General features: G+C 45.4%; 1 protein-coding gene across 8 annotated transcripts in view; it reads left to right on the forward strand.

Moving 5' to 3' along the window:
- The window catches only part of ACAP3 (ArfGAP with coiled-coil, ankyrin repeat and PH domains 3), a 113,466-nt gene that overhangs the window by 78,218 nt on the left and 13,142 nt on the right, over positions 1–22,106 (forward strand). For 4 of the 8 annotated variants that reach the window (XM_068916370.1, XM_068916363.1, XM_068916365.1 and 1 more), the window contains exons 10-23: positions 7,573–7,685; positions 11,434–11,485; positions 11,937–12,037; positions 12,466–12,577; positions 13,206–13,414; positions 14,362–14,431; positions 14,556–14,650; positions 15,220–15,434; positions 16,044–16,148; positions 16,592–16,693; positions 20,518–20,610; positions 20,774–20,994; positions 21,163–21,272; positions 21,961–22,071. In XM_068916370.1, the coding sequence (XP_068772471.1) occupies positions 7,573–7,685; positions 11,434–11,485; positions 11,937–12,037; positions 12,466–12,577; positions 13,206–13,414; positions 14,362–14,431; positions 14,556–14,650; positions 15,220–15,434; positions 16,044–16,148; positions 16,592–16,693; positions 20,518–20,610; positions 20,774–20,994; positions 21,163–21,272; positions 21,961–22,071 (1,709 nt within the window). Of the gene's footprint in view, positions 1–7,572; positions 7,686–11,433; positions 11,486–11,936; positions 12,038–12,465; positions 12,578–13,205; positions 13,415–14,361; positions 14,432–14,555; positions 14,651–15,219; positions 15,435–16,043; positions 16,149–16,591; positions 16,694–20,505; positions 20,611–20,773; positions 20,995–21,162; positions 21,273–21,960; positions 22,072–22,106 lie in introns of all 8 variants that reach the window. The other 4 variants (XM_068916368.1, XM_068916369.1, XM_068916366.1 and 1 more) reach the window with 3 other exon arrangements.

Consider the following 22,106-nt stretch of genomic DNA (forward strand, 5'->3'; position numbering starts at 1 on the left):
GTGTAAATAGGCTTGCGTAAGAACTGAACGTCCCTATTCCAGTTTAGGCTCAAAGGCTTCCTTCCTGGATAAGTGTTATCAGACTGCTCCTCATCTAGTCTGAGTCAGTGTAGCTCCTCCCATAGCAATGGAGCATGATGCTCTGTATCAGGTGAGCATCTGGCAATCTTCAAAGGAAGAACAGCACATATTTGAATGCGTGTCTTCATGCTGAGCCCAGCCAAACTCAGAGGTATCCTCTAGTATCTTCCAAAGTTTGGAGGTTTGGTTGCATTTAATTGTGGAGAAGAGTGACAAAAGTATCTTTTATCCTCAACATGATGTCTCTGCAAACAGCCTACTGAGGCATGACAGAAAGGGGAGGGAATCCCATCTGAAATAGTAGATTTTTTTTTTTTTTTTGAAGTGTGCTTGGGGGTGAGGGGAGCAAATTCCATTGATAGTGCCTTGCCAATTGAATTGTCTTGAGCAGCTTGATGAGGCATGGAAGGCAGCCCTCTAAGAGCCCTGTTTATAAGGAAGTGGTCTGTGGCATTTGGCTTCATTATTGCTTTAATTAAATTTGGTAAGGGAGAAACCTCAGTGTTAATCTTGACTATTTTCTGTGATGCTGAAATTCCAGTGTCGTCTTTCTGTTCCTTTCCCCATACTCTCTAACAGGGCATCTGCCTCCTTTTATGTAGATTCCTAGGGCAGCTATCATTTCAAGCTGTTACTATTCTAACCACTGCCCCCTCTGCCTTCTTGGCTGCAAAACCTTAAGGGCCTCCATTTGTGGCTTCACACTTTGTATGAAAATAATGCTTGCTTATACAAAAAGTGGCCAATAAAACTGGCAAGAGAGGGAAGCGTCTGAATTTTCTATGAGCTACAACAAATATTTCTCAGCTCTCGTGCCTATTGGGCAAAGAGAGCTTTACTGTGAAGGATAGGGTGTCTCTCCTGACTGTATGCATGAGGTGCATTCGTGAAAGGACTGTAGTATATTTGTGCAGAGGCCGAGGGACACAGTTTTAGTGCTTTCCTCGCTTCTCCTGTAGTATTTTGAACTAAACTGTGCCTTAAAGCACATGTGGAATGAACTTGTTTTCTTGTGGACGGGCTCAGTTGCGTCAGATGGATGCACACAGACACAGAGGCTGTTGTAGGTTGGCCCACTTATGAGAAATTCTGCAGGACTCACCACTGGAACACGTGGGCCTGGGAAGCTTTGTCAACCCAGCATGAGAAGGGAAAAGGTAACATTTAAACCAGTCCTCCCTCCCAGATCCTGACCTTCCTGAACCCATCCATTTCATCAAAACTGGTAGGCCAGTCTCTCGGAAAGTGAAAAGAATACAGGGTTCTATGTAAGTTCCTTTGCAGATTCATACCTGCTTCAGAAAGTGAAGGAAGCACTTGTGCTTCTGGTCCCTGACTACACGGGAAAGGAGGAGGATGGAGTGCCAAGGCAGAGTTCTCTGCCTCATTTAGTCTAGCTGGTAAATAGCAAACTAGGGGCCATATGGCACTTCAGCACCCTGATTTCTGTGTGTGTGTTGGAGCAGGGGGTGGGTGAATTACTGGCCAAAAGTGCGACTCTGCTCCAAGAAGCCAGGGGAAGCAGACCCTGCTAAAGGCAGACAAGCCTGACTCTGTTAAGGTCAGGGTGCACTGGCTGAGCATCCTCGCGTCAACTTTGCTTTGCGTTGTCTGGCTTCTCCCACTCCCTTCTGTCCCTCTGTGACAGCTGTATGATAATTAGCCCTTGCTCTAAGCTGATTGACTGTGAATAGGAGGCGTGAGGAGGGGGCAAGCAGGTGGTCCCCAGAGGCAGCAGGGTTCCTTCCCCTACTATCCCTTGCTTTGACAGGAGCCAACAGCAGAGCTTACAGTTACCCAAAAAGGAGTAGGAGGGGTAAAGGAGAAGGGGTTGAAAAAGAAATCCCTCCTTCCCTGCCAGCCCACGGTGCTTAGCAGAGATGCTACTCTAGAGAGCGAACAGAGAAGGACAGAGCTGCTCCCTGCTCTCTAGGCAAGAGCAGCAGAACTTCTCTTGCAGCTGGCAGCATGAAGATTTTTGGCAGGCTTGAATACCTTCTGGTAAGGAGACATCCCTGCAGGGTGGGTTCAATCTGGGGAGAAAGTTTAGAGGGCACCTCTTCATGGGGGAGTGAGGCGTGCCTATAGGACCTTGCTTGCTGATGTGACCCAAGAGCAAGTCCAGGTTTATTACTGCAGGAGAGCAAATGTGTTTGGTTCTGTCTGTGGGATGGAAAAGCCCTGGGGCAGAGCACAGATCTCTGAGCATCTCCTGCTAGCAAGCTGCAGAGCAGAGGGATCATTTGGCTTTAGGCAATTCAAGGAAACAAAAGGTCTATAAATGGGATTTGGCCACAATGAGTGAAGGTTGCCTGTGCAGAACAGGGGACTGTATGTGGGGGAGCCCTTCCCCAAATCCTGTGTGCCTTGGAGGTTCTTAGGATGTATACACTATATATACACAGAGGTAAAAATAACCAGATAGAGAAAAGCTTTAAGTATGCTTAGGCACCAGGAAAAGACAGAGTGTGCATAAACCGGTATTTGTGTAGAAGAGGTATGTGTGCATCTATAGGGAATGTGAATGTTCCTCTCAATTATGTTGTCTTTAGAATCACATAGCCAAAGTAGTCACATACAGCTTGTAACTAATCTCTGGGAGAAGCTTTTTGCTACACATGCATGTGTACATAATGTTATTACTGTGTACATAGTATTAAATAGTGAGCGTCATTGATTACTTTACAAGAAAAGAAGGCTCTTATGGATAAAGCCTTTGTTTTCTGTGAGGGAAAGTATATATACTGCATGTGTTGTCTGTTATCCTGAATGATTTTGATTGGAAATACAATAATGTCGAGGTTTGGTAGTATTTGGTATGAGCTATGTGTTTCTGAATCTCTGAAAACAGTTAGGCTTAGCTGAATCACTGGTCACGATTGCCTAGTTTTGACAGTGTTTTCTATCAGTAGATATCAAAACACTGTAAAGAGAAAATAGTATCATTTTTTTCCATGTTGAATTGATAGCAAGAGGCCAATGCTATGGCTTTTCAGGGAGGGCCATTGTCATAGTGATTGTATTTTAAAGAATTTTAAGGAAGTCTTAGTGTTTTAAAGAAAGGTTCAATCTGCTTTCTGCTAGGTGTTAGGCCTTTTGAAATAGGGACGAACCTGTACTAGGTGAAACGAGACCTTTCTACCTCAGAAGGTATCCTCTTAGGCAGGGCTTCTTACTTGGAAGATTCTCCCCAGTGATTCAAGGGAGGTGAGGGACATCTTCACATTTCATGTTAAGTCTGTCCACTGTATCTGGAGGTTTATTTAATTTATCTGCCATTTTCTCTATGCAAAGTGTTGTCTTTACAGGAGCAATTGGAAGAGCTTGTCTGGCCTCTGCAGTGCGCGCAGTCTCTGTGGATGCTACATGGAAATGCACAAGGGAGTTCTTAAGGGAAGGGCCCGGAGGCAACCTTTAAATAGTTGTGTGGGTTTTTTTTTTTTTCCTTTCATGTGTCTCCTTGTATCAGTTTGTGCCTCTGTTGGGTTTTTGCTTTCCATTTGCTGGTTTGAAAGTCTCCACACCAGTGTCCTTTCTTACATTGCTATGGATGCATCTCTTGGAATTTGTTACTTCATTGTTGCTTCAGCAGCATTCAGTGTGCTCCCCTGGAAATCACTGCAATGTCATTTCTAAAAGGATATCAGTTCCCAGGCAGCCTTGGGTGTAAAGTCAGTGACAGGACTGAGGAGGGGAGGGGACAGTGAGACAGGATTGGTATGAATTACTGAAACTGGGTGAAAGAAAGGGAAGCAGATGATGGCAGAGATCTTGTTTCTAATTTTGGAAGACAACTGGCTTATTTTACCAACGTGTGACCAGCACGTTGCTGTTGTAGCTAGTCGTGATTGCGTAGGCAATTGTAGCCAAAGCCATGCAGAGCCCACTCTCAGCAAGCTTTTTCCATGGCAAGCACTTATGCATATTACGGAGGCAATGAGGTGCTAAATGCAAAGCTAAGTAAATCAGTCCAAACTCATAATTAAAGCCGATTTGCCTACTCCTTGTACATAGCAATAATGGGAAGAATTGGGGAAAAAGGTAATTTATTAAAATGAAATGTGTAGCATGAAATAGAGGGGACGAGAGGAAACGTGTGAGGTTCCTTATCCTGCTTTGTCAGGCCTTTTAAAGTGACATTTAGATCAGGAAAGTCCTTCAGTGAGTGTTGTGGAATGGGTCACACAAATTCCTTCTCCACACAGCAGATCCCAGATATAGTTGCTTGGCTTACAAGGCTAGAAGGTGTTTATTTGCTAGTTCTGCCTGGAGTCAGAGTCAGCTGAGTGTGCTGAATCCCTTGTGAGAAAGGGTCACAAAGACAGACTTAATGATAGCATGTTTAATAGTGTGCTTGGAAGGAACAGTGTCTGTCAGCCAGAGTTTTTTGACTGATTTCCCAGGACTAACAGGATTAAAATCTTTTTTTTTTTTTTTTTTTTGGTGCCAATGAATAGAATGGATACAGGCACACATTAAGGGCAGGTAGGTCAGGTAAAGGGATTCATTATCACACATCTACCTATATGTAGCTGTGGCCACACACGCTAGGCCACACATTGCCATGCTGAACATGTGCCATGAGAACACTGTTCTCAAGACTATCTCCTCAGAAAGCTTTCTAAGCTAACTTTTACCAGGAATCAAAGTGTGCGTGGGCACAAGGCTTCTACAGATGTTCTTGTAACTCCTCTTGCAGAAATGCGTCCCCTTTTCAATGACTATAATAAGAAAGTTCCCTGTATGGGCTAAGGCAAGATAATATACCTAGCAATCCATTGTTTAAACTCATTGTTTAAGATCATTCTAGTGGGCTAGGCCTTGCATAATTGCAGTTTACTTTAATGTTCCAATTTGTTTTCATTAGGGAAATAAGGTGCTGAGGACAGAGTCATTGCTCAGACTTTGCCATGCTCTGGTTTCCCAGTATTGAGCTGGAGGGGTTATATGTCTTGTTAAGACAAAGGTTAATTCTGTCCTTCCGAGTTACTCCTAACGAAGCTGACCACCTCTTCTTCCTGGACTGATAGTAGTCAGTCTCCTATGATGCAGTGTGAATGGAAGGGACCTTAAACCATCCTTAGTCCTGCCATGACTTCGCCTCTCAGCTACTTGAACCATTTCTGGACGTTTCTCTTTTGGCCTTTGCCTGGCTGAGAAGGCAAAATGATACTGATTGGGGAGAATTTCTAGATTTTTTTTTTCCTTTGCCTCCCCTTCCCTTATTTAGTTTGTCTTTCAACAATGCATAGCCTTGTAGCAAAGGCTCCAGGTGTGTCCAAGCTGAGTGCAATGGAATGGAACATACTGCCCCTGAGAATCAGACTACCATGTGCCCAGACATAAGAGGCAGAGTGGTCCTTGTCCCTCAGATTTCTCCCTTGATTTGAATCTACTTTACAAATCCAATTTACAAGTCTGGGGGACGCATTCTGCCCTCAGTTGCCTTGCAGTAGTTGTGTTGTCACTGGGAGAGTTGCTCAGGAATTGCACCAGCAGAAATGTGGGCAGAATTTGGCCAGAGGATGTTTCCTAACCAATAAGAAAACAAGAAAAAAAATGACTTTGAAATAATACAGACAAGTTATTCCTCCCAGCAATGTGTTTTGAAGTTTGAACACCATCCAGATGTCTCTGTGTCCTATCAGCTGTATATCTGCCTGTTGTATGTGTGTGTAATTCTCACTTTCTTCTTAAAATTGGATTTGATTCAGGTTAGAGTTCTTCCAAAGGCAAAGAACAGCTCCATGTGCCTTCAGCTGTTCTGCTTCAGCCATACAGTTTGGAGTCTGAATTGTATTACACCCTCTCTCAGCACGGTTAACACCTGGCTTGAATCTACTGACTTTTTACTCCAGTGATGCATACGACCCATCTGTGCTTTCTGCATTCATCATCAGCAACATATTCTCCTTACCATCAAACTGCATGTTTATATCAGGACAGCTGAAGAAATCATGCCATTATACTTAGACACAGTGCCCCTTCCCACCCTCCCTGTTTTTACCTCTTCTGCAAAGTGAGGTACAGTGATCATCTTTAAAAAGTGCTTGGAAGGGTTCTGTCTTCCCTTTGTGTACTTTTGAACAAAATCCTTATTTGGATGTTTATATTATTTACCGTAAAACAGACTCTGGATTCTCATCACACTTATAGAAGTCTCACATTGCAGCAGCTGTACAGAAATCAGATTCAAGAGGCTGCAAGTTGGAGGAAAATTCCCTCTAGCCTTTGTTTGTAATGTGTTCATAAAAGACGTCTGCAGAGGAGACCCCATGGGATTCACCCTTTTATGGCAGGAAAACTTGGGGCTGTGCAGACCCCTTTTAATTAGATGCCTTACAGCAGATTTTCCAGTGCCTAATTGGGCATCATGCTGTCTTTCCAAGGGATGACTCAGTCCTGTCCCATTATATCTCCTCCTTCTGTATCAGTATTATTATGACACCTCTCAGGCAAGCTGGCATCTCTGAACATGAAAATAACTCATCTTAATGAGAGTGAAGTACATGTTGCCTAGCAACATCACATTGCACAAGTCTTCGTATGCTGAGCTGCAAAAGGCACTTAAGTTAATGGGACTGCTTTTTACTGTACTGTTGGGTCTTTGAACAAAGTGTTACAGGGAAAAATATTTGCACCCAAGAGAGGGAGATGTGGGTAGAATGCATCATTAGTGTGAAATCAGTGTGCAAAGAAAGCAGGTGCCTTAGCTCTCCAGGTTAGAGGGAAAAGTCATGTAGGTTCTATGACCTAGTTTCTCTTGGGAAGGAGGCAGATCACTGCCCAGGGAGAAGAATCCCATGGTCTGTGGGAGCAGCTGCTCTTCTCTGAGCTCTGTGTCCTGCTTACCAGCTGTCAGAATCCGTGAGATTTATCTGATGAATCAGTCCGAACCTGACAAATAAGCTCTGACTGGTAGCATAGCATAGTGTAGATAGCATAGAGAAATGAATGAGCACAGATTGGAGATGGCATAAGATGACAACTAATGAAAATGGGATTGATAAATCTTGCTTCCCTGCTGGAAACCATCATACCTGTTTTCCTTGTGCGAAAAAGCTAAGGTTTGGTCTGTTTCTGGCAGAGGCAGCAGCAGTGCAGACTCACTTGATCATTGAAAAGTATCTCCATCAGTTCACTCCCCATTGCAGACTGCCCCAAAGATTGAGAACTTCTCGCTCTCAAGATACCACGCTAACTGCCTTTCTCCTTATCAGCTGCCACTGGAGATATATGGCATGTATTGCCCTTTCTCCAAACAGTAGGGACAGATGAGCTTACTGGAATGAGGCTTATTCATCATTGATGTTTATGGCTGCAGCCCGCTAAGGTACACGGGTGTCCTCTGAGAGATGGCTGTGCCCAGACTTTAGGATCTCAGTAGAGATGTTGTGCTTCTCTTGATGCTTTTATTAGGCTCATCAGCATAGGTACCTTGGTCCTGAAGAACACTGCCGCCTTAGAGCCTCAGTCTCTTTTTATCTGCAGGACTTCTCCTATGATGACTCGAAGGTGGAGTTTAATGTTGATGCCCCCAATGGAGTGGTGATGGAAGGCTACCTCTTCAAGAGGGCTAGCAATGCTTTCAAGACATGGAATCGGTGAGTAATAACTCATTTCCCATTTGATAACTGGGCCAAGGCTCTGAACATAGCTGTTATTGGGATGCCTGCGCAGGAATGCCTTTCACCTTTGGTAAGATCTCAGCAACTGTCGTTGTCACTGGAGGGATTCCAGACTAAACAGTTAAGTGAAGTTAGTTTGATAGTTTCTATATGAAGAGGTTTTTCTTTTAGGGGTGTTTTGCATGTGGACATGAGTTTGCTCTGTTCAAGCTCTGACCATTCCAGACACAAGTAAGCTTGGAACCAGAAGCTGTGTTAGTGTAACATTGCACCTGAGTAAATAAGTCCTCTTGAGAAAAATAGTAGATCCAGATAGATTAACTTAGCTGTTATCACCTGACGCCACTAAGCTGGTTATGTGGTATTGAGTCAGCTCAGAGCAGAAGAGAAATAAGCATCTGCCTGTAAAACATCATATACGTTGTCCGAGTGCAGTATCCCTTAACTCCTATGTGCTGAACATGTGAAACCACTCACTGAGCAGCGTTTTGATATTGGTGTGTTAGAGACAGAATTCAGTAAAAGAGCTGGTTGCTCTGTATTTTACATAAGTGATTATTATTTTCCTGCACTAAAATGAGCCTGCTTCTTTTTGCAAACTGATAAATGCCGCCCAGGCTGCATTATGAAATGAGTCAGCCCACAGTTTGCTACATCTTAGTAAATGCTGGAAAACATGTCACGGAGTGCCTTCCATAATGGAACAATGACCAGGTTCCATGCAGGGAAAATAGGACACAAAGCAGCTGGAGTCTTGCCCTAGGGAAGCTGTAAATTCATAACCATCAAGAGAAACATCTAACATAGCAGGACAGGCACTGTTTTCAAGAGCTGCTAGAATCAAACCAACATGTTGTTGGAGGGGGAAGAGATGTGAGTGTGGAAATATCAGCTGTGCTGCTGGGTGCTGAGATGGCTCTTCTGTGTGCTGAGCCTGTTCTTAGTCACTTATAAATATTTCAGCTGATGCGTCACTGGGAATGCCAGACTCGTGTATGCCTCCTGCACTAGTCAGGAGACTCCACAGCTCTCAGAGACCTTGGTAGAGTGCAAGCAAAGAAGGTTTCGTGTTCTTGCCTTGCTTGACACTTATGTGTGTAGCTGAGATGGTCAATGGATTTCATTTATGCTTGTGCAATTAAAAGAAGGATTCAAACCCTTGCAGTCAATTTCTAGTGCATGAAATCAGTGCCTCTTTGACCACCTTCCCTCCTCTCACGTAGCAGGGAAATGATAGTGTTAGAAAATCCTGCATTTGACTATCGGATGCTCCACAGCAAGGTGGAGATGTGCTAGCGTTGGCCTTTGGAATAAGCAAGCATTAAATGATTTACTGAGCAGCTATGCACAGAAGCTGCTTGTATCTGGACAGACAAGAGACATGAAATTGCTAGAGATCTCTGAATTGGTTAGGTAAGTCATTCCTTCTCCCCAAACCTTACCTGATACTAGGTATAGCGTTTCCACCCCTCAGGCTCTCTGGTCCCTTAACATATAAGTACTATCTCTGCACTTAGAGGAACCAGAAGCCACAACACTGGCTACTGCCCAGTGCATCAGGTGTTTGATTTCAGTGCTCGCAAGTTGTGGCACCAGAAGGTATTTTGGCTGAATTTGTCAGCCTTTTAAGATACCCTACTTGGTGCTTTCTAAGCAAAGTATTGCCGCAGTCCTTGATCTCTTGCATGGCTGCTTTCACTGCACACCACCCATCTCTGCAGAGCAGAAGGTCATTCCAAAGTATGTCGAGCTAATGTTGAGACCTGTGCTTCAAGAGCTTGACTCTTGTAACAGATGAACAGTTCCAAGTAACTGCCTTCTCATCCTGGCTGTGAATTCAAGGGCTGTTCCAAAGGGCACTTATCCTGGAGGGAACATGACCCTCCGAGGCCTTCTGGTTTCCCTGACATCTGAAGTTTTGAAATAATGCTAATGTGTCAAAGACTCCAAGTTTTCCCTGTCCCCCACATCCCAGCTATCTTCCTTGTGTCCTCCTACATCCCAGTCATCCATAGTCTGTATCCTCCTCACAGCTATCTCTGTCCCTGCAGTCCCACCCACTCCCAGCCATATCTACCTACATCTCAGCTATTCGCAGCTCCCGTAACCTACTCATATCACCTTCCTGGTGTCATTCAGCTATTCAATGTTAATGACTCCCTCTCACTGTGAGGGGGAGGAAGAGGCAAGCGGAGAGAACAGCACAACCCACAGTTCAGGAGCTCAGGCTAAGAGCAAGCACCAGACAGAGATGCCTGCTCTGGCCTGGCAGAACAGGAGAACAGGGCTGCAAGGACTGGGAACAGAAACAAGAACTTGATAAACAAACCTTCTGCTCAGTTTCATGTGACAGCAGAGCTCCTTCAGCATAGACTGCTGCTGTCATAGCAGCTCGGAGATGCAGAACTAGATGAGTTCACAAGTTGATCAAAAGGCGCTCCCACGTAAGTGGGATAGCCTCCAGTTACCTGTATTCTCCCCTTTCTCCTCAGACAGAGTCCTTTATTGTTGTTGCCTTTTATTTCTGTTTAATTTCTCAGCAAAGATGATAAAGAATCTTATCTCATTTTGTCAGGGAGCCCAGTTCCTTTGCAAACCAAGCATGTAATACGTGCTGTAAATAACAGCCTGCTCCAAGCCTCTTTGACTCTTTACACTCAAGTATTTCAGTACTTTCTTCCTGAAGTCTAGTGGTGGTCGCAGCTTTCATTGTGCTCCAAGAAGATAATCAGGTTGCTAATCCTAGACTGGATCCTGAAATGAGAAAACAACTTAAGGGTTTGGATTTAGATCTTGAAGATTAAGACACCAGGGAATTTTCTCTGCTATCAGCACCGTGTGGACCTGCTGTCAATTGTATTTTAGTGGAAGGCCAGCATCTAGTGGTCTGTTGCCCTCCCAAGAAGGTAGACTCTCTTCAAATAAATCTGTCCCTACGCTAGCCATAGGCAACAGGAGCCTTGACATTGTTTGGCCTCTGTTAGACAATCATGGGTACAGAGAGTTCAGCCTGCTGAGTAGCATAGCCTAAATAAGCAGCAAGGTGTGCAACCATTGACATTATTTCCTCCAACCTTCTTTGTAGGGCTGCCAGCTAGCAGGGTTTTCTGAGATGGATTTTTCTTTTTCCCTCCTGGGAAGTTGCTCATGATGGTGAGGAATTTCCAGGTTTCCCTGGGGCAGCATGCTTGGAGAGGCAGCAGGCACACTGCAACAGGCATGGCATGTGCAAGTAATCCAGCCTTTCCAGTAAGTGTGAGATGTGCCTACTGTGTAGGTCTGTGCAGCCCTAACCAGTGTCCCACAGGTACTGCTTTTACTACCTGCACCAGGGCCAATGCACACGCGCAGACTTCTGCCCTGGAAATCCAAGGTAGCAATATGGGACAGCCCTATTCCTCTCCTTTCCTTCCTTCCTTCCTTCTGTCTTCATATACATTGACATATTTAGGACACTTATCACCACAGCATCTCAGCGCTAAAAGAAGTCATTCCTTAAGGCTGTAAATTCTGTATTTATTCTCTGAAGGAGAGCACTGGAGAAGGGTTAACTTTTCTTACCACACTAGTATTTTTCCTGCTTCCTGGAATAAGTGATACTTTTTGTAAATGCAGAAATATCCCGTTCTGCAGGGAAACGAGTACTGCCTCTCTCACTATAACTGTGTTGCTGTTCATCGGCTCTGAACTCTCTCTCTCTCTCTCTATCTCTCTGTCTCCTCAGGAGGTGGTTCTCCATACAGAACAGCCAGCTGGTGTACCAGAAGAAGCTAAAGGTCAGTGAGGTGGCCCTAGATGACATTGGCTGCTTAGTCAACTTTTCTGATGTCTTCCTCTACTGGGGGCTTCTGCACCATGTTGGAGGGAAGGAGGGATTGGTTCAGAGGGACAGCAAGCTCATTCAGGCATTATTACGCTCTGAAGCCAGGCTGTGCTGAGAACTGAGGGGCCATGGATGATGTTTGCAAGGATCTAAGCGTTGCTGCATAGCAGAAGTAGTTGGTGAAGTCCCCAGTAAACCTGCCACTTCATCTGCTTGTTGTCCCATGCTTTGAATCAATACAGCTCCTTCCCATCTGCCTAGAGTTATCCCATGGCGGTCTGGCTCTGTTCTTCCTGGACCCAGTATTTGCTAAACAACAGGGTTTGGGGAGGAGTTTTCTGGGAAGCCAGGTTATGACACAGATTCAGGGAGCTGGACAAAGCCACCTCTTCTCTCCCCTTCAGGATGTCCTCACAGTAGTGGTGGAAGACCTGCGGCTCTGTACTGTCAAGCCATGTGAAGACATAGAGAGGAGGTTTTGCTTTGAGGTCGTCTCACCTACCAAGTAAGTTTGGTAGTTTTCCCAGGCCATCCTCACAGTAGGTGGTCTGTGCGTGGAATTGCAAGGGATTAGTTGCAAGCAGATGCTGCCCTGGGCTCCTCATTGTTGTCTGGGAGATACTGTTGCCTATACTCCAGAGTCCACGTGAAGTTCAGCAGACATCAGCTGAAGGAAGAAGTTAGGCCACCCACACCTAATATATGCATAGACAGTGAAGCTAGCAACAGTCAGCTTTTCAAAATGGCTAGCAAGCCTGCCTGGAGTCCTTGAAGGAGGAGCACCCCTGTAGTGCAAGTCCTATAGGGTTATTTTTTTGCCCCTTTTGCCTCTTAAATCAAAGCATTGCCCCCTTGGAAAGTCTATGCTGAGGATAAAGCGGGATAGTTTTGTCCTGCCCTTTGCTCTTTCTGGCTCACTTCTTTCCCTTGCAGGAGCTGCATGCTGCAGGCTGACTCAGAGAAGCTGCGACAGGCCTGGATTCAGGCTGTTCAAGCTAGCATCGCTTCGGCTTACCGGGAGAGTCCTGACAGCTACTACATTGAAGTAAGCGAAGGGCCAAGGAAATCCCTAAATGTGTTTCAGAGCCCTGAGAGTGGGTTTTCGGGCTGACGGGCCCGACGTGTGTGGCTGGACCATTTGGAAATACCCTTTGCCCTCAGGGTAGGGAGCTGATGGCAGTGCTAGCCCAAAGCACTGGTAACTGGTCACCAACCTAAGCCATGCTTACGAAGCTGGTTGGGGGAAAAGGCAAGGCTTTAAATCAGTGTTGACTTGACATTGTCACCTTCTTGCCATGCCTCTCTAAATTGCTGTTCCTTCGGAAATTATGTTCCTCTGCTTGTTCCCTAGCTGGGACAGGTGGAAGGCACCATGGCAGCGGGTGTCAGAGGCTGTACTGGGTGATGCTCTGCGGGCTGCCTGCCCTCCCAGAGCAGGGAAAGGATGAAGCGCCATCTCGTGGCAGATTTCAGTAGCACATTAACGTGATTTATTGTTCCTGTTGTTCCCATTGTCACTCAACAGAGATTAATGAGGCTTTACTCTTTCCCTTCTTGGACTAGCACTAGTTCATTCCCTTTCAGCTAATGCTTCCTACCAGTGCCTGTACTATGCAGAGCTCTGATTTCTGCCACAATGCTATGCAGATCCTAGAATCCTTTTCTCCCTGCAGAGGCTGGATCGGACTGCTTCCCCATCCACCAGCAGCATTGATTCCGCTACTGACTCTCGGGAGCGCAACATGAAAGGGGAGACCATCTTGCAGAGAGTTCAAAGCATCCCTGGGAATGATCAGTGCTGTGACTGTGGTCAGCCAGATCCCCGCTGGGCCAGTATCAACCTGGGCATTCTGCTGTGCATTGAGTGCTCTGGTATCCACAGGTACTGCGTGTGTGTGTGCTCTGTGCTGCCAACTAGAGACATGTAAGCTCCTGGAACAGAGGTGGAGCCTGAATTACAGCTGACTATTATATTTGTACAGATAGATTCGGAAGTAACAGCTTGCTGCGATACCTGTATGTGCAGATACATCCACGTATGCGTATGTAAAGCACTCTCTCTTTCCCACATAGGTGCAGTAGTTGGTATTGGCAGCTCACACAGCAGTGAAAAGTGCAGAGTCTAGCCCAAAGTATAACAGTAAGCAGCCAGAATAGTAATCCTTTGGCTGCGGTGGTAACACAGCACTTCTCATTTACAAAGCATTTTACAAAATTAAGCTTTGGAAGGCAGAGCAAGTATTTTTCTCCCTAATGCGCTTTTAGCACTTTCAAAAAGTTGAGTCATTTAAACAGGAATGCTGGCTGTTGTTTCCCCACCAATTACCCCCCCACCATCTCTAGTTTTTCACTTTCTACACGTGACAGAAAAAAATCCTTGTACCTGCTTTCTGTGTGTAAAGTGTCATATGAGTATACTCATGAGCATCACCTCTATCAGCAAACTGAATTGCAGGAGCCTGCTCTCGCCCACAGCACACACTAGTGAGCCATCACAGACATACAGTGTCCATGTAATATGCACCTCAAGTAGGGAAACTCTTCTGCATCCTGTGTTTAATAACCAGGAAGACTTTGTTAGGGATTTAAAAAACAAGGAGAATAGAATGGGATGATTCAGCAACAGGTAGTACAGAAGAATATCTTTTCATACGAATCATGTTATGGAAAGGGAGCTGTTTTATATGAACATAAACCTCTTTATCTATACACATACAGCTATAGCATATACATAAGAACTGTATTGATATTTTCATCTTATGATGCATGAGCAGTTTTGTTTTAAGGCCTGTAACCATTTCAGTTTTTTTCTTTCTTTTGCATAAACAGGAGTCTGGGTGTTCACTGTTCAAAAGTCCGATCTCTCACACTGGACTCCTGGGAGCCAGAGTTACTGAAAGTAAGTGTTGACTTTTAATGGCAGGAGTTAGAGGGTGGACATGGAGGGAGTCTTACTTGGTTGCAGGAGTAAATTGGAAAGTAACTTCTCATCTGACAGTTGTTCTTTCCCTGTTTCATTGCAGCTGATGTGCGAGCTGGGGAACAGCGCTATGAATCAGATATATGAGGCACAGTGTGAAGAGTTGGGACTTAAGAAACCTACAGCAGGGAGCTCTAGGTGAGTTAGAGCACGTGCACTGATCCTCACAACCCTGTGGAAAGGTATCCATCACCCCAGCAAACCCTCTACCCTGAGTTCTCTGGAAAGCCAGATTGTGGTTGTGGCTGGCAATTCAGTGAGGGCCCAAACTCTCATTCTTGTGATCTGAATGGCTTGGCCATGGATGGTACGTTTACCGCAGCCCACTTTTTCTGCAGCTGGCCTGAGCTTGGCTCTCAGCAAGAGCAGTGCGCTGTTACCAGCCAGCAGCGTGATGAAACATGCTTGGGAGCCAGGGCTTGCTGGCTCTGAGACCTTGCAAATAGGTGTAGCTAAAGTACATGGTATGGCCTAGGGCTGAGCATCCTGTTCCGCTCTCAGCTACTTGCTTCACCTCCTAGTTCTGCTTTAAAGTGGGAAATATTTTGGGGTCTAAGACACTCTCTTCCTTCCTACCATCCTGGCTGGCTTTTAGAACTCAGAGCCATATTGATAGAATTGCCCAGAGCCACCTCATTTCCTTGTGGCTGTTTGCTTTAGGTGAGCCATGTGACCCTATGCACAGCTTTATGCTGTTCTCTCTTTAGGCAGGACAAGGAAACCTGGATCAAGGTGAAGTATGTGGAAAAGAAATTCCTGAGGAAGCTGCCGAATGGGGAGGCTCTGGCAGAGAATGAGAGGAAACCTCGGCGCTGGTGTGTGAAGAAGTGCCAGAGGCACAACAGCACCACGAAAGCACCCACAGGTCGAAGAAAGTACCGCCACGAAGCAGGCAACGCATCACCAGCCACGTTATCATCAGGTGGGGAACCCCCTTTGCCCTACTCCCCATGCAGAGCTGTGTTTGCCTGCCCACCACTCCTTGTAGGTGTTTGCATAACTGCCCTAATGTCATGTGTAGCCCTGTCTCTCTCCAGGGCCTGCAAGCTGACAGAGATATGCATAAAAAATGCTGTTGTGCAAACCTTCCTGACAAAGGTCTTTAGAGCCTTTTCTTAACATCTTCCGTCTTCTTAAGGAGGTTTTTGTGGTTAAAGGAGATAATTACATTAGGTGACCAACAGCTTCTAATCGTCTAGGTTGCTTCCTTTGTATTGCAGCTTCTCGCTTTTCAGTAAGTTTCAAAAAAACAAAACAAAGAAAAAAAACTGGAGGGCATGCTTGTGAAGGGTTTTGGCTTCCCAAAATGCTCTGGGTTGACTGTTGGCCTGCAGTGCACCCATAGCCTATTCCCAGTTCTGTTATTGCTTGATAGTTTATCTGAGGATGGTTATGGCATTGACATGCTGTAGATTGTCCATAGATTGGACATGCAAGCCTAGCCTGTCCAAATGCAGCTGCAGGACTATCTGTCTCGTTTTTTCCTTTGCTGGTTTTTAACTGTGTATTTCAAAATCTCTCTATAAAACAGCAGCCACCCTGGAGCGGAAATTCCGGCGAGATTCTCTCTTCTGTCCTGATGAGCTGGACTCTCTCTTCTCCTACTTTGACACTGGTGCTGGCTCTGGCCCACGCAGTAAGTACAAAGAAAGAAAGCAGCTCTGCTTCTGGCATGCTTTGCCTCCCACCTCTTCTAGGGCACGTGCATTGCACCAGACCTGAAGACAAGGTATCTGCCTAATTGGAGAGGTAGCCAACTGACCAAATCACACGTGCTGGGTAAATATTTCAGGAGAGTGATGAGGAGTTATTTGCACAAACTCCAACCCATTGCTCTTTAGTGCATTTAACTTAATATCCTATCCAGTCAGTCTCTGGTGTTTGCATTCTGGTGGATGGGACTTTTTTCCCCACATCTTTTAGTTCCAGACTATGCATTCTATCAGCTTTTTCTGGTTTTGGTTTAGGTTTTTTCTTTTTCTTTTTCTTTTTTTTTTTTTTTTTCAGCAAGTCCTACTATGGACATTTTTTTTGTTTGTGACAATGAACTCCCCTCATATTCCATCCACCTTCCTCTAGGTGCCAGCCACATCTCTATGCAGCATCCGCTAGCAGGTGGCCTATGGAGTGGCAGTGGCATTGGTCCCGGTGGGAGCGGTACGCCGTTCCTCCTGGACGGAGGTAAGGTGACGCTCTAGCAGCTAGCAGCAAAAGAGACACTCAAATTTTACTTGTTTCAACTAAAACATCAGAGGCAGTTGTATATGCATCTTTTCAACCAAAGGATTGGAACTCATATAGAACCAGTCCCTTGGGGGAAAGGCAGGCTGGCAGGCTTTTGAAAGACAAAAAGTCTCATAGGGTTTCCAGCAATCAAGTTACTGCATCTTAAAGAAACAGCTGTCCCTCAGATGAGATATAGAATCCAATCCTGTACATGCAGCTAGCCCATTGCAAACAAGATATGAGGTGTTTACTTCACGTTCTCAGCATTTATCACAGACTAGGAGCATGGCCCATTACTGCACTTCAACTGAGGGGCAGCAAATTCTTAAAACTTGTTAACTCAATTGCTTGTGATTGTGTGAGCTTACAACAAGTATTTAAGATTCTGAGTCAGCCCAACAGAAAATCACAGGCTTTCCTTTTTCATGTTATGTCCTCTTGAAATCAATGAAGCACATGCTTTAGTGCTTGTCTGAATCAGTGCCTTAAAGGGTAGTCTAGTTTCAAGGAATTCAGCATTACCCAACTTGGTTGGGGGAGTATATACTTGGGTGATGCAGGGCTTCAGAGCTGCTTAACAGCCTTCTTCCTGTAGAGGAAAACAGGAATTTTTGGTTGAGTGGCAACAGCACTAGAGTTTTTTGACATATTAACATTCATGTGCTATGAGGCAGATTCTCCCTTCTTGTTTTTTCTGCAGACCTAGAGTACAGCCATGTATCTCACTAGAGTCATTCTTTACTTACACTGACATAACGGACAGCAGAATCTCACCTTACAGAGTGTTTGCGTTTTACAAAAACTAGCAGTGACCGTTCTGACAGTGAATCCAAAAAAGATATACATGGCATATGCCACTTTAGAGCTTTCCTGGGAGTTGCATTCACCCAATCATGAAGTTCAAGTCCAATCCAAACACCTTATCTTTTGAGTATTCACCACCTGTAATAAGCATTGGAGAGTCTCCAAAATTCTTCATTGAATGAATCTGAATAACAAAACAGCAGAAGAGAAGCAAAATCCCTTAAATTCATATGTCAGAAATAATCTTTTCCACTCTATTTGTAGCTAGGACATTCACTATCTTGAGTCTGGTCTCTAATTTCTCATGAAGATCTGCCATGCAGCTTGGTACAGGTGAACGCAAATGGAAGTTTTTTGCTTAGCGAGCAAGTAGGACCGGAAGGTCTGTGCACTCTATGGCATGAGCAAGTGTGTTGCAGAGCAGAGGATGTCTGCTTGTCTGTTTCATGCCTGCCTCTGAGCAATATTATTACCCTTAGTTTTTATGGATGCTTTGTTTTTATACCAGAAGATGATTTGGGCTCCCTTTGTGAGCTGCTCGGGACATCTCATGCCTCCTGAGTCTGGGTGCACAGGGAGGAGATAGTGGATTGGCAATAATTAACATGCTGCTCCAAATATTTGTTCGTTCTTTTAAATAAGTAGGCGGTCAGAAGGCAATGCTTCATGATGCATACTAAGGAAGTTGTTCATCATTGTATGAAAAGCATACCAGTTGCTCTGAAAAGTGATCTGGAGAACTACAGATCTAGTTGGAACTACTTTAATGGATCTAATGGAAATTTTTCGTGAATGTAGTACTGATTATTTTCTGTTAATGTAGTACTGATAACATGCAAGAACACTGCCGTAGTATTAGCTGTTACATGTTCAGATTAGATCTTTTCTTGTGTATGGGTGTTTAAGTGCGGATCTGACAAGGATCTGATCTTACAAGATTGGATCTACACTGATGTACCAGGTTGGAATCTGGCCCAAAATATTTAGAGCTAAATGATTTAACTTATGAATTAAATGAGATTATTTTTCTCTTCATTCATATACTTTTTTTGCCATCCTCTTTTACTGAAAACGGCATGTCTCTGAAAGGCTTTTACTGAAAAGCAGTAATATAGTGACCTGCTTTGTGGCTAGGCTGTGAGCCAATTTTCTTTTGAATGATGCAAATCACATAAAAGGTATTCAAGCTAGCAGCTGAACATCACTGAGATGTGTCCTTGTCCTGACTGCGCTGGTAGAAAGCTATTGGAGTGCCCAGCCTCAAAGTGAGATGCTGTATGATGACTTTGAGACTGACTTTTTCATTGCTGAAGTTGAGAAGGATCTAAAGTTCAATTCACATTCTTTCGTGGTTCTGGATTCCACAGGAGGAACACAGGAGTGTTCAGATGCCATAGCAATTAATGTGGGTTCATATTTTCCATAGATGATATCGCTCTGCCAGAGAAGGAGGGGCCCTGGGCATTTTTGTCCAGCATTCTCACAGTTACTGTGAATCTATTTTTGGATGGGTTAGTAAACCTCACACTTTTAGATGTGAGCCCCTGTGGTGGGCTGGCTGAAGCCCAGTAGCAGAGGTTGTCAGTCTGGCCCAACTGCAACAACACAGAGCAACCACACTGCAAAGGGCCATGTCAGCATTCGTTTCTGTTGTAACTTTATCTGCTGTGGCTTTTGAACAGTGTCCCAGGTATGAAGGATTAGTTATGAGCTATGATTTGAGGACCAGTGATCCTGAGAAACTGTTCTTTACCTGGGCTCCAGCTGCAGGTGCTCTGAAGATGTCTGTAGACAGCCTTTAAGGATAAGGTGTCCTGTTCTGCTATGGTTTTCCTGGCTGACATCTTCACTTCTTGCAGGCTTCCCTAGAGTTACTCTTTGCCAAGGCTACTCAGCTCGTATTTTCAGAAACATGTTGCCAGGTATAACCTGCCTTATTATCCTTTCTAAACACAGTGTTTTTTAGCTTGCCTTGATGTAGATCATGGGGGCTTCAACTCTTGAGCGCTGGGAAGGGAAAGAGAAGGACACTCCCCAACCCTGGCAGTCATTGGCAGGTCAAATGCAGCAGGAAGCTGAGCCCAGTCAGAGTTCCCAAGAGGGCAGGGCATCCATCAGGACAAAAGTGATGTGCCATCCCCTTTCTGACAGGGGCAAGTCCCACATGTGCTTTTTTCTCTTCTGTTGTCTTTTCTCCTCTGTTTTCTTGATTGTTGCTTCTGGGTGCAAGTGGAAAAGGTACAAAGTTGCTCTGCCACTGACACGCTGTGTATCCTTGGTCAAGTTGCCTCATCTCTCTGTGGCTCCATTTCTTGTATGTATTCAGCAGCTTTGAAACATTCACTACCCTAGCAGGGAAGATGGGAAGCCCTCTGGGGAAAGGGAATGGACATGCGTGGATGTGAATTAGCCAATGGACGATGCCTGAAGAGTTTGACCTGAGATATTTACTATTGATACTGCTTGACCCAGTCATGGGCAATCATCTGCCACAAGGGCAATGTGTTACCATATGGCCCAGTGACAACTGAAAAGCTCTGGGAGAGCTCAAACAGAGGGGGAGCTGGGATTATTATTCGTAAAAGCAGAGGGGTGTCTTTATTTGTTTATAACACTGAGTAACATGCTGCAAAGCTGTCTCTGCTGCTACTCTGCTCCAATCTACTTCACAGCGTCCCTCACAGATTGCGGCAAGTGCTGTTCTCAACAGTTCACAGTGCATGGCAGCGTTGGTGCATCCCTGCATGAAAGGAAGTGTAGGGACATGGACACCATAAGGCTTCACAGTTTTTCCTTGAAGTTTTATTGAGTGGGGCTAAACGGGGTAGCAGTGCCCCCTGTACCCTGTCAGTAGTGCCCAGTGTAATGCGTGAGATGTTGTGCACAGCCCTTCCCCTCTGTGGTCTCACCTATGCCTGATGCTGGGTTGCCTGCATATTAAAATGATTTTTGTTTGTGTTCTGTTGGCCCTGCAGGTCTGAGCAGTGACAGTGGGCTTGGAGGCAGCACAGATGGCAGCACTGATATCCTGGTGTTTGGCTCAGTGGTAGACAGCGTGACAGAGGAAGGTGGGTGTCACACACGGGCTGGTGATGCAAGTGCGGGGAGGCAGCTAGGGTGAAGGCAGGACAGATGGTCAGGCCCATCTGGTAGCAAGAACAACAGAGATTATAGGATACTGGAAATGCCAAGCTTTTTGGTCATATCTCCCCATCCCTTTCTCACTCTCAGAGTGTGAGGTGTCAGAAGAGTCAAGTGGTGAGGCGGAGATCGAACAGGAAGCTTCAGATTTGGAGGACCTGAGGGAGCTTCATCCTGGCTTGTTGATCTACAAGGCAGCACAAGCTCGAAACCTGCCTCTCATGGCAGAAGCGCTGGCACATGGTGCTGAGGTCAACTGGGTGAATGAAGAAGATGAAAACAAAACCCCGCTGATTCAAGCTGTGATGGGGGTAGGTTGTGCTGGTGGCTGTGGCTGGGAGGCTCTATGTGGGAGTGTGAGGGTTTGAGTCCAGTTCAGAGTGTACTAACAATGGGCAACTTACTGCTTGGTACATGCTTATGTATCCTGGCCGTACTGCTGGCTGAATTAACTTAGAAATTCCCCTTTACCTTCTCAGGGTTCTCTGATAGCCTGTGAATTCCTGCTGCAGAATGGAGCAGATGTTAACCAAAGAGATATCCGGGGCCGAGCTCCCTTGCATCATGCTACATACCTGGGTCATACTGGGTAAGTTCTTTCACACACTGCTTTGACATGCTCTGTCACCCTGGGATGGAGATGCAGGGTTAACACAGAGTTAAGAGGGGCCAAGCTGAGTTTTGGTGAAATGGTTATTTGCAAAGCATGCCTTTTTTTAGCTCACATCAACAGCTTGTTGATGTGTTAAGGGTAATTGCCCCCATGATGATAGGTGGGGGTAAATGGGACTCTATAGGCCAATTCCTTTCTCCACCCCAGTGCAATCATTCCTGCTTTAGACCAGTATAAGAGAAAAGAGAAGCAAAACCCATCTACAAGCTCTCTGAGGATTATGGAGCTACGCAGGTGATCCCCTGTCCTGGGCTTCAACAAAGGCCCAAATTTTCTCCCTTGTGAACTTTATCCCATGCAAAGGACCAGCCTAGGGCAAGGTGCCAGGGCAGCCATGCTGAATAAGAACCTTTGAGATTAGAGTTAGTGGAGGGAGCGGTGAGTTTCAGATCTGCTTTTCACATGGGCCAACTCCGTGCAGACCTCCGTGAGTAGATTTGGCAGCTCTAGTAGGTTTTCATCCCAGAAGCACTTCAGAGGGGATCCTTCCCAGGCAAGGAGAGCTGTGCTTGCCCAGGGAAGGATGGTGCCCTCTGCCAACACCAGTCGGAGGGCTGTAGAGTCTGAATTTCTGTTCTGATGGTCTTCTCTTTCCCTTCTTCAGCCAGGTGTGCTTGTTCCTGAAGCGAGGGGCAAATCAGCATGCGGTGGATGGGGATGGGCAGGACCCGCTCAGTATTGCAGTCCAGGCAGCCAATGCAGATATAGTTACCTTGTAAGTGCAGCCATGACTGCCCAGTGCCTGAATGC

Source organism: Struthio camelus, chromosome 21 (genome assembly GCF_040807025.1).
Source record: "Struthio camelus isolate bStrCam1 chromosome 21, bStrCam1.hap1, whole genome shotgun sequence".
NCBI lineage: Eukaryota > Metazoa > Chordata > Aves > Struthioniformes > Struthionidae > Struthio > Struthio camelus.